Source organism: Mauremys reevesii, linkage group 1 (assembly GCF_016161935.1).
Source record: "Mauremys reevesii isolate NIE-2019 linkage group 1, ASM1616193v1, whole genome shotgun sequence".
In the NCBI taxonomy this organism is placed as follows: Eukaryota; Metazoa; Chordata; order Testudines; family Geoemydidae; genus Mauremys; species Mauremys reevesii.
In genome coordinates, this window is record NC_052623.1 from 332686403 (window position 1) to 332700224 (window position 13822).

General features: G+C 40.6%; 1 protein-coding gene across 4 annotated transcripts in view; it reads left to right on the forward strand.

Moving 5' to 3' along the window:
- COG5 (component of oligomeric golgi complex 5) overlaps positions 1 to 13822 on the forward strand; it is a 324671-nt gene that overhangs the window by 230497 nt on the left and 80352 nt on the right. For all 4 annotated transcript variants that reach the window (XM_039516771.1, XM_039516790.1, XM_039516780.1 and 1 more), the window contains one exon: positions 12853 to 12934. In XM_039516771.1, the coding sequence (XP_039372705.1) occupies positions 12853 to 12934 (82 nt within the window). The remainder of the gene's footprint in view (positions 1 to 12852; positions 12935 to 13822) is intronic.

Genomic DNA, 13822 nt, shown 5'->3' on the forward strand with positions numbered 1-13822 from the left:
GTTTCTGTACTGATGAATTGTACTACTGAAAATGATAGCTTTTGTTCATAGTCTAACATTTGGCAATTATGTTGCTATAGAAATAGTGCAAATGGATTTTCCTTAGTTCAGTCCCATGAGGTCTTGCTGTACAGAATTATTAAATCACTTGCGTTCTCTTTATTGGTGGAAAAAATATTTAGGCTGTCCTTTAAATATCCTCAGTTTTCCGAGTGATGGTCTCAAATCAGAGTTTCTATATGCCAGGCTTTTGACTACAAATGGAAAACGTTGTGTGCATCAGTATGCAAAGCCTTATTCCACGAGCCTGCAGAAAATAGCATATATTCTCTGTATTATTTTACATTTCAGAGAGACTTGACAATAAAGATGTTTTTCATATCCTAGTCAAAATATCAAAGTTTTCACAGGAAAAATAAGTTGTGGGGGGCTGGTTGTGAAGTGAGAACTTGCTTGGGAGTAGCATATCAGAGTGGGTATGGTATTTTAATGTTAGAATAGCAATGTTAAATACACACAAATCTGATAATTCACAGATGAGAGGTTATTGTACTCATTAAGTTCAGAACTTGCGTCATGAGTGGCTCTGCTATTCAGGATGTAATGAAGACAAACTCGTAAAAAATAAATCTTATGTTTTTGGTACCCTCTTGCATTTATATCTAATACTGAATATAGTGGTACTCTTTCATTCTCATTTCTTTAATCTGGATTTGATGTAAAATACTAGCTTGATATATTAAGTACAGAGCTCTAGAGATTGCATTTCAGTAATTATCAAAGTTAATTAGTAGTTTATATATGGTTGTTTTTTTAAATTAGGGAAGCTGTTCTGATTTTGTGTTCAAAGCTAACTTTAAAACAGTTTGTCATTCTGCAACCTTAATATTATGGTATGGTAGTGGGGGCTGCAGAACTTCAAACATCTTTGCTTCTATGACACTGGTGTTCAGCAATTTATTGACACTTCAAAAGCTGTCTACTGAAAAATGGGTTATACTTTTTGAGCTATGGAATCAAGCCAGTTTCATAAGAGCATGTGGGAATGCAGTTTTATCACTTGGATTTTACCAGCCTGCAGTACATACCATCTAAAATAATCTTGTAATCCTCTGAGTAGGCAGCATTAAGCTAAATGTGGAGTCTGCAGTTGATTTGAGCAACTACAATACTAATATGACTCCCAACTATAAAAGGAACAGACGTATTTCAGTCTATCTACAATACATTGTATTGTAATAATGAAGACTGTCAAAAGGAGAATTTTATATAATGCCCAGATATTGTATCTTTAAAATGTTCTTATTGTTTCTGTTGTCATACTAAAATATAAACTAATACTCCATCTTCTGAATCTGAATCCTTCCCATGCTGTCATGTCACTTAGGACAGTGGTTCTCAACCTTTCCAGACTACTGTACCCCTTTCAAGAGTCTGATTTGTCTTGTGCACCCCCAAGTTTCATCTCACTTAAAAATTTATAAAATCAGCCATAAAAATACATAAATGTCACAGCACACTATCACTGCAAAATTGCTTACTTTCTCACTTTTACCATATAATTATCAAATAAATCAATTGGAATATAAATATTATACTTACATTTCAGTTTATAGTATACATAGCAGTATAAACAAATCATTGTCTCTATGAAATTTGAGTTTGTAGTGACTTTGCTAGTGCTTTTTATGGAGCCTGTTGTAAAACTAGGCAAATATCTAGATGTCGATGTACCCCTGAAAGATGCTGTACGTGTACCCCTGGTTGAGAACCACTGACTTAGGACCTGAAGAATGCCCTGCCATCCCTCACTATCATGCTGTTTGCCAGAATGGCTATCTTGTATTTCTGTAGCACAGGGGTAGGCAACCTATGGCACACGTGCCGAAGGCGGCACACAAGCTGATTTTCAGTGGCACTCACGCTGCCCGGGTTCTGGCCACTGGTCCAGGGGGCTCTGCATTTTAATTTAATTTTAAATGAAGCTTCTTAAACATTTTAAAAACCTTATTTACTTTACATACAACAATAGTTTAGTTATATATTGTAGACTTATAAAAAGAGACCTTCTAAAAATGTTAAAATGTATTACTGGCACACAAAACCTTAAATTAGAGTGAATAAATGAAGACTCGGCACACCACTTCTGAAAGGTTGCTGAACCCTGCTGTAGCACAACATTTTTACAAGGATAGGTTGTTGGAGGACATATGGACTGCTTTACGTCTGGTCACTAATTTCTGACATGTCTGGCGTGGGTGACACTCTGAGGAGTTAAATTACCACTGTCTTAGCTCTCAGGGTCATTGAACTATACACACCTTCCCACTGCATCAAGGTACAGTCTCCAGGGAAGGACTCCATCATCTTGGTTTACAATAAAGAGATTTACTTCAGATAACCTTAATTTACTGTACTGCTTGCTCTAAGACCACGTCTGCACTACTACTTATGTCAGCAAAATTATGTAGCTCAAGGGTATTGTAATGGGGTGTACAAACCACACACTGGGCAACAAGGTGTTAAGGGATTATTTTGGGCTCAGCCAGCTCTGCCCTGCCACACCACACCTGAAGCAAATGCTCCATATGATGGAGGAATTAAAAGGCAGGGAATTAGCTCATTTGGGTGGCAGAGCTGGAGGTGAGCAGACTTGCAGCCCACAGCTCCAGCAGAGCAGAGGGAAGCCTAAGATTCTGACACAGCTACTCAAAGGGACCCTCCCTGAGGGAAGGGAGGACCCAACCCAGAGACAACCAGAGAGAGAAGTATCTTGTGGAATGTGGACGTACTTATTGTGGTTTCGGTTTCCACACCAGGGGAAAGCCTTGGACTAAGCTGACCCCGGGGGGCGGGGGGGTGGATGGACGAGAAGAAGAGGCCCAAGGAGGACAGTCTTAAACAGCCTTGGTTGCCAAACTACTGGTAGCCCAAAGGGCTCTGGGTCAGAGCCCGGTGGAATGGGAGGGCCCGGGCTCCCCTCCCCACAACCCCCTTGGCAGTCCTGAGTTGCAGCCGTGACCACTAGGCCATGCTCCCCAAGAGAAGACTTGTTACAGGTGTGGAAAAAACAAACACCCTAAGTGACATAAATTTCGCGAGCATAAGTGGTAGTGTGCACAACGCTATGTTGGCAGGAGACATAGCTACTGCTCCTCGTTGGGGGTGGTTTCATTATGTTGACGGGAGAGCTCTCTTTAATCAGCATAGAGTGGCTACATGAGAGATCTTATAGCAGTGCAGCTGCATCGCTACAGTTGTGCCGCTGTAACATCTCAAGTGTAGATATAGCCTAAGTATATCCTAGTAAATGTCCAGATTATGGCTCCTATGAGGCTCAGCCATGCTGGGGAGTAAGATGAATTACCACTGTCTGAGGGACAGTGCCAGGAGGCATTATTCTTCAATGATGTCGAATTCTTTGTTTGTCTGGGAAGAAAGAGGTAATGTGGAGGAAGATGTTCAGTAATATTGTCTAGACACAAGGGTAATACCAAGGCAGTAATCTTCAAGGCAACATGTGAAATCAAAGTATAAGAGGTGGAAAAAGCCTTTATGCTAATAGCTAATTATAACCCTGATTTGGTGACACAAGTAAGCACATGCTTAATTTAAAGTATGTGAGAAATTCTGTTGAAGTCCATGGGACAATGCACATGCTTAAAGTTAAGGATTTGCTTTTGTGGTGTGTGATTGTTTATATCCCAATCATAGACCAGGAACTTACTGTGCTAGGTGCTATACAAACACAGAACAAAAAGAAAGTCCCCACCCTGAAGAGGTTACACTCTTAAGTATAAGACGAAAAACAACAGTTTGATACCGACAGATGGGGGAGTACAGGTGAACAATGAGATAATAGTGCTTTGCTGACTCATGACCCATACCAGAAAGTTACAGTATACTTGAGGGGACAGAGACCTCCTTTTACGGTCATCTTCTGCCATCAGATGTGTAGATGTGAGTCCCATACTAGTTGCTCCAAAGTATTTGAGATCAGAATTTGTCCCTTACTATATATTATGTTTCTTGGCCTAAGCATAACCAATGTTGTTTCCACCATGCCCCAGCTTTTTCTGTGTAACATATGTGCTAATGTAAACTGTGTTATTGAGAAAAGGCCCAATCCTGCAACCCCTACTCATGCAGAGGCCCATTGGCTCCAGTGCAAGTATTCACATGAGTAAGGAATACTCATTCGAGGAAGGTTTGTGAGACTGAGTCTAATTTATAAATTGTGTAAGAGGGGTGAAAATGCAGTGGTAGGGAATGGGGTCAAACTGGAATCTAATTTCTGATCGTTTTCCTTGGACTTTACATGATGAAATAGAATGTAGACCTCCAAGAATAACATTTACAAAAATGCCTATGTCCTATTTTCAGAAGTAATTTAGTAGTTTGGGGCTATGTCTACACTACAGCTTATGTTGGCATAATTTATGTTGCTCAAGGACGTGAATAAACCATACCCCTGAGCGACATAAGTTACACTGACATAAGCGCCGGTGTGGACAGCACTAAGTTGGCAGGAGAGCTGGAGTAGTTTAGCCGACGGGAGAGCTCTCTCCCATTGGTTTAGAGTGGCTACGTTAGAGAGCTTACAGTGGCGGCAACTGCAGCCCTGTAAGTTCTCTAGTGTAGTGGTAGCCTAAGTGTCATTTAAAGGCACCTTTATAATTCATCAATCCTGACTGGCTGTGTACTGGGCCAATCCAAAGCAGTTGGAAGGCTCCTCTAATTTATGTTGCTTGCCAGTAACTCCAGTTGTCCCGCAATTAGGCATTATCAGGATGTAGAGAAGCGTTGGTTATGCCTTTTACACTGACTACTGGAGATACATAGGAGCCACTGAACTGATCCTGTACCACTGGAGGATCCTCCTATGCTGGGATGACCCTCCCCTGGCCAGCTATGCCTGCACTAGAGTTTCTTGGCACCAGTGGTGGTGTGTAAAGTAGCCACTGTATAGATGAAGGTTACAGTCAATGTTTTTATATTCATAATACAGTATCTTTTCAATATATAGAATTGGTTTGGCATACTCCAAAACATTTATGGAATTAATAACACATTCTTTTCAGAATAGAGTCTATAAACAAAAGTAATAAACACTGTGAAGCCAATCCTGATCTCCTAAAGGTTTATTTTGGTAGTATTTTTCTCATTCACTCTGGTGTTATATTAGAATCAGGCAGAGTGTATACCGTATAGTTCCTGGTAAACCTTCCACAATATTGCTTATGCAGGAATTACTTGTTTAATGAATGCATATACAGTTCTCTGACAATGTATAGCTATTCAGGTGTTAGGAATAAGGCTTTGAAAGTTTGATTCAGATATGTCCCATAATGAGAAATATATGAATATGTTGACCTGAATATTACTAGCCCTGAATTTTAGATGCCATTAAATACAGTTAAAGTTCTTTTTGTAAGAAGAAAAGAATAGATTGCATGAAAAGGGGAACTGCACTGTATTATATGCAGAAATGCAATGATTTACTTCTTGGAGACTATAATACTTAAGGAATTTGACAAATCATGCCGTGTTCATGTAAGCCAGTTGTACACCAGCCGATGGTAATATAATCAGACCTCTTAATTTACAGAGATTTATGTGTTCCCTGCATTTTTAAAACCTACTCATTGGGCAAAGAAAAGAAGTTGACAGAATGGTGACCTTCTTCCAGGGTTGCTGGTTAAGAGATAGGAAACTGATGGAAAATGATTGCCACGGAGCTGAAGATAATCGGATGCAGGCCATTACTCATCTTGTCAGCTGCTTCTACTACAGGGGATTGTATCACAAGATGTTAATCTGTCTGTGACTAGATTTCAAAGCAAGCATTAGGGTTTTTTTTCTGGTGTATGTAGTTTAACTTTCTCCACTCGTATAATTTTCAACACAGAAAGAAATGGAATGCTGGTTTCTAAATTTTAGTGTATAAATTAAAAATATTAACATCTGTTTTCTGGAATGGATTTTATGTTAGAAAACCTATAATGATACACTGTAGACAGTTCATTTCATTGTAGAAGTTGTGCTTTGTAATCTAATGAAGCTGATTCTGTATGTGTCTTGAGTAATGGTTTTTGATAGACCTTGGAGGGACAATCCAAGCCAAAACTATTTGCATATCTCCTCCTTCCACAGCTCTGTCTTCCATAGACAATGTGGTCAGAACCACCCTGCTCCCACGCACTATTATTTTCCTCTTATAAAAAGAACCTTAACTGTGTGCTTAGTGGTACGTAAAATTCAGGCCTGGCAATGTTCAGGTTGACATATGCTCTAGGAAGAAAGACGTGTTACCAGGAGTGTAATTTAACTATGCCACAACTTTATTAAGTAACACATCTGGGAAACTCTCTGGCAATAATTTATCCCATGCAGGGCACCCCTGCTTTGTAATCCATTCCACCTGGAGGAGGTGCTGTCCTTAGTCCCACTTCTCCACATCTTTAACCTGGTCCCATTGGTGGGACCCCACTGCCTTCCGCCCCCTGTACAAAGGTTGAGTGTTTGAGGAAAAGGGATTATCTCCTTTCCCTGTCAGAAGCCGCAACCCAATTCCTCACCTTTTTAGGAAATGCCTTTGCAGCACTGAGAAGGGAATGCCAAGGTTATAGTTATTAGTGCTCTGTCCCTTTAAGGATTGAAGATCTGTTGAGGAGGTCAAAAGGGACAGCGCTGGGGAGCAAGTGTGGTTGCAGCAGCAGGAGAGTTTGGCATGTGCTGCAGAGAGACTCAGACGCAATGAGGCTTGTTCAAGTTGTGTGTGTTTGGTTGTTCGGATACTACTTTCAGTAAAACTCCAGATTTAACCTAGTGCCTGACCTGGGAGTGGAACCTCTTCTCCTGTTTGCCAGGGACAAAATTCTAGTTTGTCAGGGAACCAGACCCTCTATTGAACAAGCACCTGCTCTGGGCACCTGCCAATTTGCAACAAAACAAATTTTACAACCTAACCTACCCTCTGGGGGCCTGGGCTGCTGAGAGGAAGGAAGAAAACCATACGACACCCAAGCCAAATCTAGCAGTGAGGGAAAAAGTCTCTCCCAGTCAAAAAAGGCTACTAGCATGATGACCGCAGCAAGGCCCCAAACCCCAATCCTACTCTTAATGCCAGTTACCAAGGGGTGGTGGAGGTGGGGGTGTTCTTCCCAACGGCAGGGTGATTGGGAGCCAATTGTACACTTTTGTTTTGCCAAGGAGCCCCTCTCATCAAACCCAATGCATGAGGAAGTTGACTGCCCACAAGTGGGGGGATGAAAAAAGGTGGGGGAGAGGCAATCCTTAAAGGGGCCCAGGGTTGCTGGCCTAGAAAAAGCCTTCCCACTTCTGAGTCATGCCCAATTTGTGGAGTTGGTTACTTTCTAAAAGATTAAAAAATGATAATCTATTTAAATAATACATATGAATTGTCTCCGTGATCCGTAACTATATCTTACTCTTTTAAAGAAAATAACTTTTGATTAAAAATACAGCATTCTGAATGAAATGCATTGACAAATTGTTTCTTAAACTTATTTTTAGAAAAATAGTCACATGTCCATTAACTCCTTACCTGAATAATTGCATTATGTAGTCTTTTTCTAAGATACTGAATTAATAATTTATTTTTTTTCCTTTGATTTCACTCATTTAAACAAGAAAAGCAGTAAGACACAAACAAGTAGGTAAGAAAACAATATTGTAAGAAAAGAAATTGTAGATTTTTGGTAAAAAAAAAAAAAATTAAATGGTTTCTGAGTGCTTGTGTCATTGAAGATCTTGTGGCACTTCTTTCACGAGTTGGAGTATTTGCGATGTCTTATCCAGATATCAGTTTTGGTAACTACTGTCTGCCCACTTCAGTACCCCCTGCAGTTTGAGTAGGATACACTGTTCTCTAGTTAGTGCCATAAACTGTTGTATAGTTCTTTATGTACTGTTAATCAGTTGCTATATTTCATTTTATTTCATTTCAGTGTTGGATGTAGTGATATGCTATATCTTGTATGGTAGAACCTCAGAGTTATGAACACCTCAGGAATGGAGGTTATTTGTAACTCTGAACAAAACATCATGGTTTTTTCCCCAAAAAAGTTAAAACAGCTTTGGAACTTTACTATGCAGAAGAAAAATGCTGCTTTTAGCCATCTTAATCTCAATGAAACAAGCACAAAAACCAGTTTCCTTACCTTGTCTCACACCTTTTTTTTTTTAAAACTTTCCCTTTATTTTTTTAGTAGTTTACATTTAACACGGCACTGTACTATACAGTATTTGCTTTTTTCGCGGGGTCTCTGCTGCCGGATTGCATACTTCCGGTTCCAAAGGAGGTGTGTTGTTGACCAGTCAGTTCGTAACTCTAAGGTTCTACCGTATTATGGAAGCCTGGTAGTGACTCCAGAGTTAAGTTTGTGTTCCAAAATGGTCATAAAGTGGACATAAATTTCTGGTTTTTTCCTAAATGTAGGTGTGAAATCAGTGTAAAATTTTGGACACAGTATTATGCCCTTTGGATTCTCTATGTAGATTTTTCCTCAGTTTTTCTTCCTATATTTTTAATAGGATACCATTGAATTTTGGTATCTTAGGCAAAAACCTTATTTGCTACATAGCCATGATTCATTCCATGAGCACCATACATCCCCTGCGTAAAGCAGGGGGACACAACAGGAAGAAATGGAAGCTGGTGGCTGCATGCCTGATTGGTATACTATTGTCTGTTGTGCAAATGACTACACCAAAAAAAAAAAAAAAAGTTATTTCAGCCTAGGATTTACCAAGCTGAATCCGACAATTGGATCTTGTGGGACTTCAGTCCTAGTCAAGGGAGGAGAGGGATAGCTCAGTGGTTTGAGCATTGGCCTGCTAAACCCAGGGTTGTGAGTTCAGTCCTTGAGGGGGCCATTTAGGGATCTGGGGTAAAAATCTGTCTGGGGATGGGTCCTGCTCTGAGCAGGGGGTTGGACTAGGTGACCTCCTGAGGTCCCTTCCAACCCTGATATTCTATGATTCTAATCCGTGGCCCCTCAGATGAGAGAGCCAACAAAAGATACTGAGCTTGATAAGTACATGGAGGGGATGGTATGATGAGATTGCCTACAACAGCATCTAGCTGATCTGTGACTGCTAGCAGAAAATATCTCCAATGACTGGTGATGGGACACTAGATGTGGAAGGCTCTGAGTTACTACAGACAATTCTTTCCCAAGTGTCTGGCTGGTGGGTCTTGCTCACTGATCGCCATATTTAGGGTCAGGAAGGAATTTTTCCCTGCATCAGATTGGCAGAGATTCTTGGAGGGTTTTGCCTTCCTCTACAGCATGGGGCATGCTTGCAGGTTTAAACTAGTGTAAATGATGGATTCTCTGTAACTTAAAGTCTTTAAATCATGATTTGAGGACTTCAGTAACTCACCCAGAGATTAAGAGTCTATTGAGGAGTGGGTGGGTGAGTGAGGGTCTGTGGACTGTAATACACATGAGGTCAGACTAGATGATGATGGTCCCTTCTGACTTTAAAGTTTATAAGTCTATGTGGTGGTCACTGTGGTAAAAAGAAGCCATTTTAAAGTATTTTTTACTCACTTAGACAAAGAATTGAATTAACAACTGTCATTGCCAATCTTTTTCCAATTTAGAATTGAGAATTTTAAAGCTAATTAATTTACTGTATAAGTGGTGGTGAAAGACCATTATTTTAAAGCAGTTTTCATATGGTAAATATAAAACTGTGAAACAAGGAAGTAAATAGTTTGACATTTATACTTTTGTACCAAATTAAAACACACCCAAGACATTTTTATACATTACAGTCTTCGAATTATTACTTAATATTAACGGTCACCTTTGCTTGCTAGAGAAAAGTAGACTAAACATTTTACAAAAATGCAAACATAAGTATCAGACAAGTTGCTTAATTTATATACATAAGGTCCTTCCTGGTGAGCAAAACAGACAAAACAAATGAAGTCTCCCAAACGTAGTCCTATCCATATCTAAGAATTGGAATGTCTGTTCAAGAATTTATTTTCTTAATGCTGAATTGTGAGCTGACTACAGACCCACACTGGGCGACATGGGTAAATAAGGCACATCCTTATTCCTCTCTGTGGGCTACCTGCATCACCAGTCTGTGCAGAGGGGAGGAAGCAACCATTATAGAGCTGCTACCCCCTCTCCCAAGTAGGTGGATTGGGAGTGGGTAGACCCTGGAATCCACCCCACTTACACAGGGCTAACACAGGTGAGCTGGCATGGAGGAGCAGGTAAGCTGTGTCACATATGTGACAGGAGCATCTCGCTGCCCTCTGGAGTGCAAAGGAAACAGGAACTGAATTTTGAATGTCTGAGTCTGATTCTGGAGAAGTGCAGCTATGCATACCTCTTATTCAAGGCTCATGGTAACTCCACTATGCAGCCTTTTGCTGTCTAACTCTATTATAAAAACACGTAAATGGGATTTTTAGAATTGTGTCCATTATACAGTTACTGTAGATTGTGTGCAAGGTAGAGCGTGTGATATCTTTATCTATTGTTGTATTATTTATTGTTACAACAGTTTATATACAATAAATAAATCAGCACCCCTTGTGTTTGCATGATGGAATTATGCAGTTGCATAATCGTTAATTTTTCAAAAAAAGTCACATAATTGTGTTCCCAACTCTAAGCTGCTTCTTCAGATGCTTTTCTATATACATTTCAGTCTTGGTGGAGTTCAGATTCTTTTGGCCTGCAGTATCTGTTGGATTCATGCATGTGCCCTAAGGGTATGCCTACACAAAAACTAGACATCCACGGCTGCCCTGTGCCTGCCAACTTGGCCTCATGAGGGTTGGCCTGCAGAGCTATTTCATTGCTGTAAAGACTTCTGGGCTTGGGCTGGAGCCTGGACTTTATGACCCCGCAAGGTAGGAGAGTCGCAGATCTCAAGCTCCAGCCCAAGCTCAGTAGTCTATACAGCAATGAAACAGCGCTGCATTCTGAGCCCCGCGAGCCTGAGTCAGCTGACACTGGCCAGCTCTGGGTTTTTCTTGACTGTGTAGACATACCTATAGTGTCCTCGTGCCTCCCACCAAAGTCATAAAGGATGGAGTCACCCATCCACCCTTCAGTTCCTTTTTACTGCCTGTGCCTACGAAGTGGAACTCAGAGCTTCTATCTACATGGAGCTATTCAGGAATAGCTGGCTTTAAATTCAGACCCTGCCTTAATCCAAATTAACTGTCAAGTGCAAACAAGCCCTTACAGACTGTCCAAGCTTCTCACTCACTGTATGATTCCCCTTTTTTATGTAAATAGTTGTGAATACCTGTAGATAGTTACTTATTTAGGGCACAACTACACTAGAGAGTTTACGGTGGCACAGCTGCACCAATGCAACTTTGCCACTGTGAGCTCTTTAATGTAGCCACTCTAAGCCAACAGGAGAGCGCTCTCCAGTCAACTTACCTACTCCAGCCCCCAGGAGTGACAGAAGCTCTGTTGGCAGGGGAAGCTCTCCCACTGACCTAGTGCTGTCCACAACGATGCTTATGTTGGTGTAACTTCCGTCACTCCAGGGTGTGATTTATATTTCTCCCCCCGCCCCGAGCGACATAATATGCCAAAATAAGATGTAATGTAGCCATACCCTTAGTCTTCACTCATCACTTCTTTCATGGTGTTTCCTTTTTTCCTTAAAAAATTTTTTTTCTCTGAGACTTTTCTGATACTGGGTCAAGCCTTTATGGGAGAATAAAGGACCCCAGGTTTTAAATGCTGTCTTCCTTGTGAGGTTGTATTGCCCCTTTATATGGGGCACACCAGGTATTTGGTAAAAGGCATGTTCCTGAGAGATGCATCATTTGCAAGAGAACACGCAAGTGAAAGAGGCTCACTTGAAGTTATCTTTGCTGGAGAGATCCTGGAATGGCCAGGACTGAAAATCCTGAATTGTCTTCCTCACAAAGTGCTCCTGGCTGTTCTTCCACTTGTAATTCTGAGGGTCACATCAGAAATCCTCCCCTGTGACTGATAAAACGCCTGGGATCAGTGGATGAAATGAGTGCTGCTCCCCTCAGTTCCAGGTCATCTTTGCCAGATTCTAGCTCTAAAATGTAGAAATCCTCTCATTCTAAAATAGACAAGGGTGGCCCAAGAAGGGTCCCTCTGGCACCCACTCAGGCACCAGGTACCATGTCCCAGTACCAGCTCATTCAGAGCTTCATGTGTCACCTGGTACTGACACTTTGGCACCAAAGCTCCAGGTATTGACCACTTCAGAACAGGTGCCTCCTTCCCCTCCTTCTTGTCTGCCTTTCTGGCAGTAGCTGGGTACACCACTGTCCCCTCCTGGCAAAAAATCCTGGTGGTGAGGGGTCTGTGGGTTTCACTGCAATCTCTTAGTTTGAATTATCATATGGGAACCCTTGGAAATTATACCAGAGTGATCATACTTCAGAAGCTTTAGAATGAACAGATTTCTGCTTCACAAGGAGAGAGGGGGAATAGGTCTCTCATTCCCATTAGGTTCTGGAGGTTCTGGACTATTTGCCCCCTCGGTCATCCCTGTCCCTAGAAGACCCATTACCAGCAAGAAGTGCATTGAGAGGAGACCTCCAAAACCCGGGGAAAAGGCTGCATTTATTTTTGTTTGCTCACACTAGTTAGCCCCTCCTTACTGATGACCATAACGTTTCTATTTTGCAGCTTTTTGTATATTGTGTACTAAAAAATAAATACAAAGTAGAAGTTTATTAAAACACTTGGGATGGTCAGGGAATCTTTTTCTGGCAAATGTACTATGATGTAATATATGCAGTTTTTTATGCCTATGACATATTTTGAACTTTTCTTCTCTTTTTTTCCCCCTGCCCAGGAAGGCCAGTCAGATATTTTGTACACATTTTGGACTGCAGTAACTCAGACTCTTTCCTCTCAATTTCAGATTGCAACAGACTGTAAGTGTTGTATTTAACATGTGTGATTTGTGATGTCTTCTAGAGCTAGTCTGAAAATATGTCAATTCAATAAACCTTTGCTTGTTATTTCCAGCTATCAGATCTGTAGCTGTGGTTTCTCCTGTTACTCTTCATACATATATTTTCTTAACTGAGGATAGATGTATTTATGATCATCACATTTTCCCCCAGACTTTTACTGTGCATTTAGGAAGATACGTACTTTGCTTTATTTAACATTCATCATCCGATATAAAAATATCCTTTTTTTGGAGGGAGGAAATTAGTGGAATAATGGATTATATTTCCAGAGGCCAAAAGTGAATAGGTCAGCCAAAACCATAAACATTAACCTAATTAAAAGAGCAATTATTTTATTATTGTGCTCTGGGGGTGCTGAGCAATCTTGAAAATCTGGCCACTTGCATTATGCACCTAAAGCAAAGCTGAGCTTTTTTTTGTAAATCTTGGTGACAGATTCTGAATACACATGCAAAATATGCTGTACAAATGTCATGCTAAATCAAGGAAGAAGCATAAACTTTAGACAGCACTGTTGCCAGTAAATAACAGTGCAGCATGCAACTGGCTGAATTGTCAAAGTTAAGTACTGGGGATGCAGTCACAAAAATACCCTTTACACTCATGTGAAGTTTGAAAATCCCCAATCTTGGTACTGTACATACGAATGAGGTGCAACATGCATATGCTTATCTCTGTGGGCTCAGTCGTTATGATGTCCCTTTAAAAAAATGGGCCTATGGTGTTCTATAGCTGTGTTATTAATTTGAGGAAGTAGCTGCTTGGTTTCTGTTCAGTAGTTGCTAAGTAACTAAGTGATTCCAGAAGGAAATTTATTCAACTATATTAAAAACTGTTTTGTTTTAT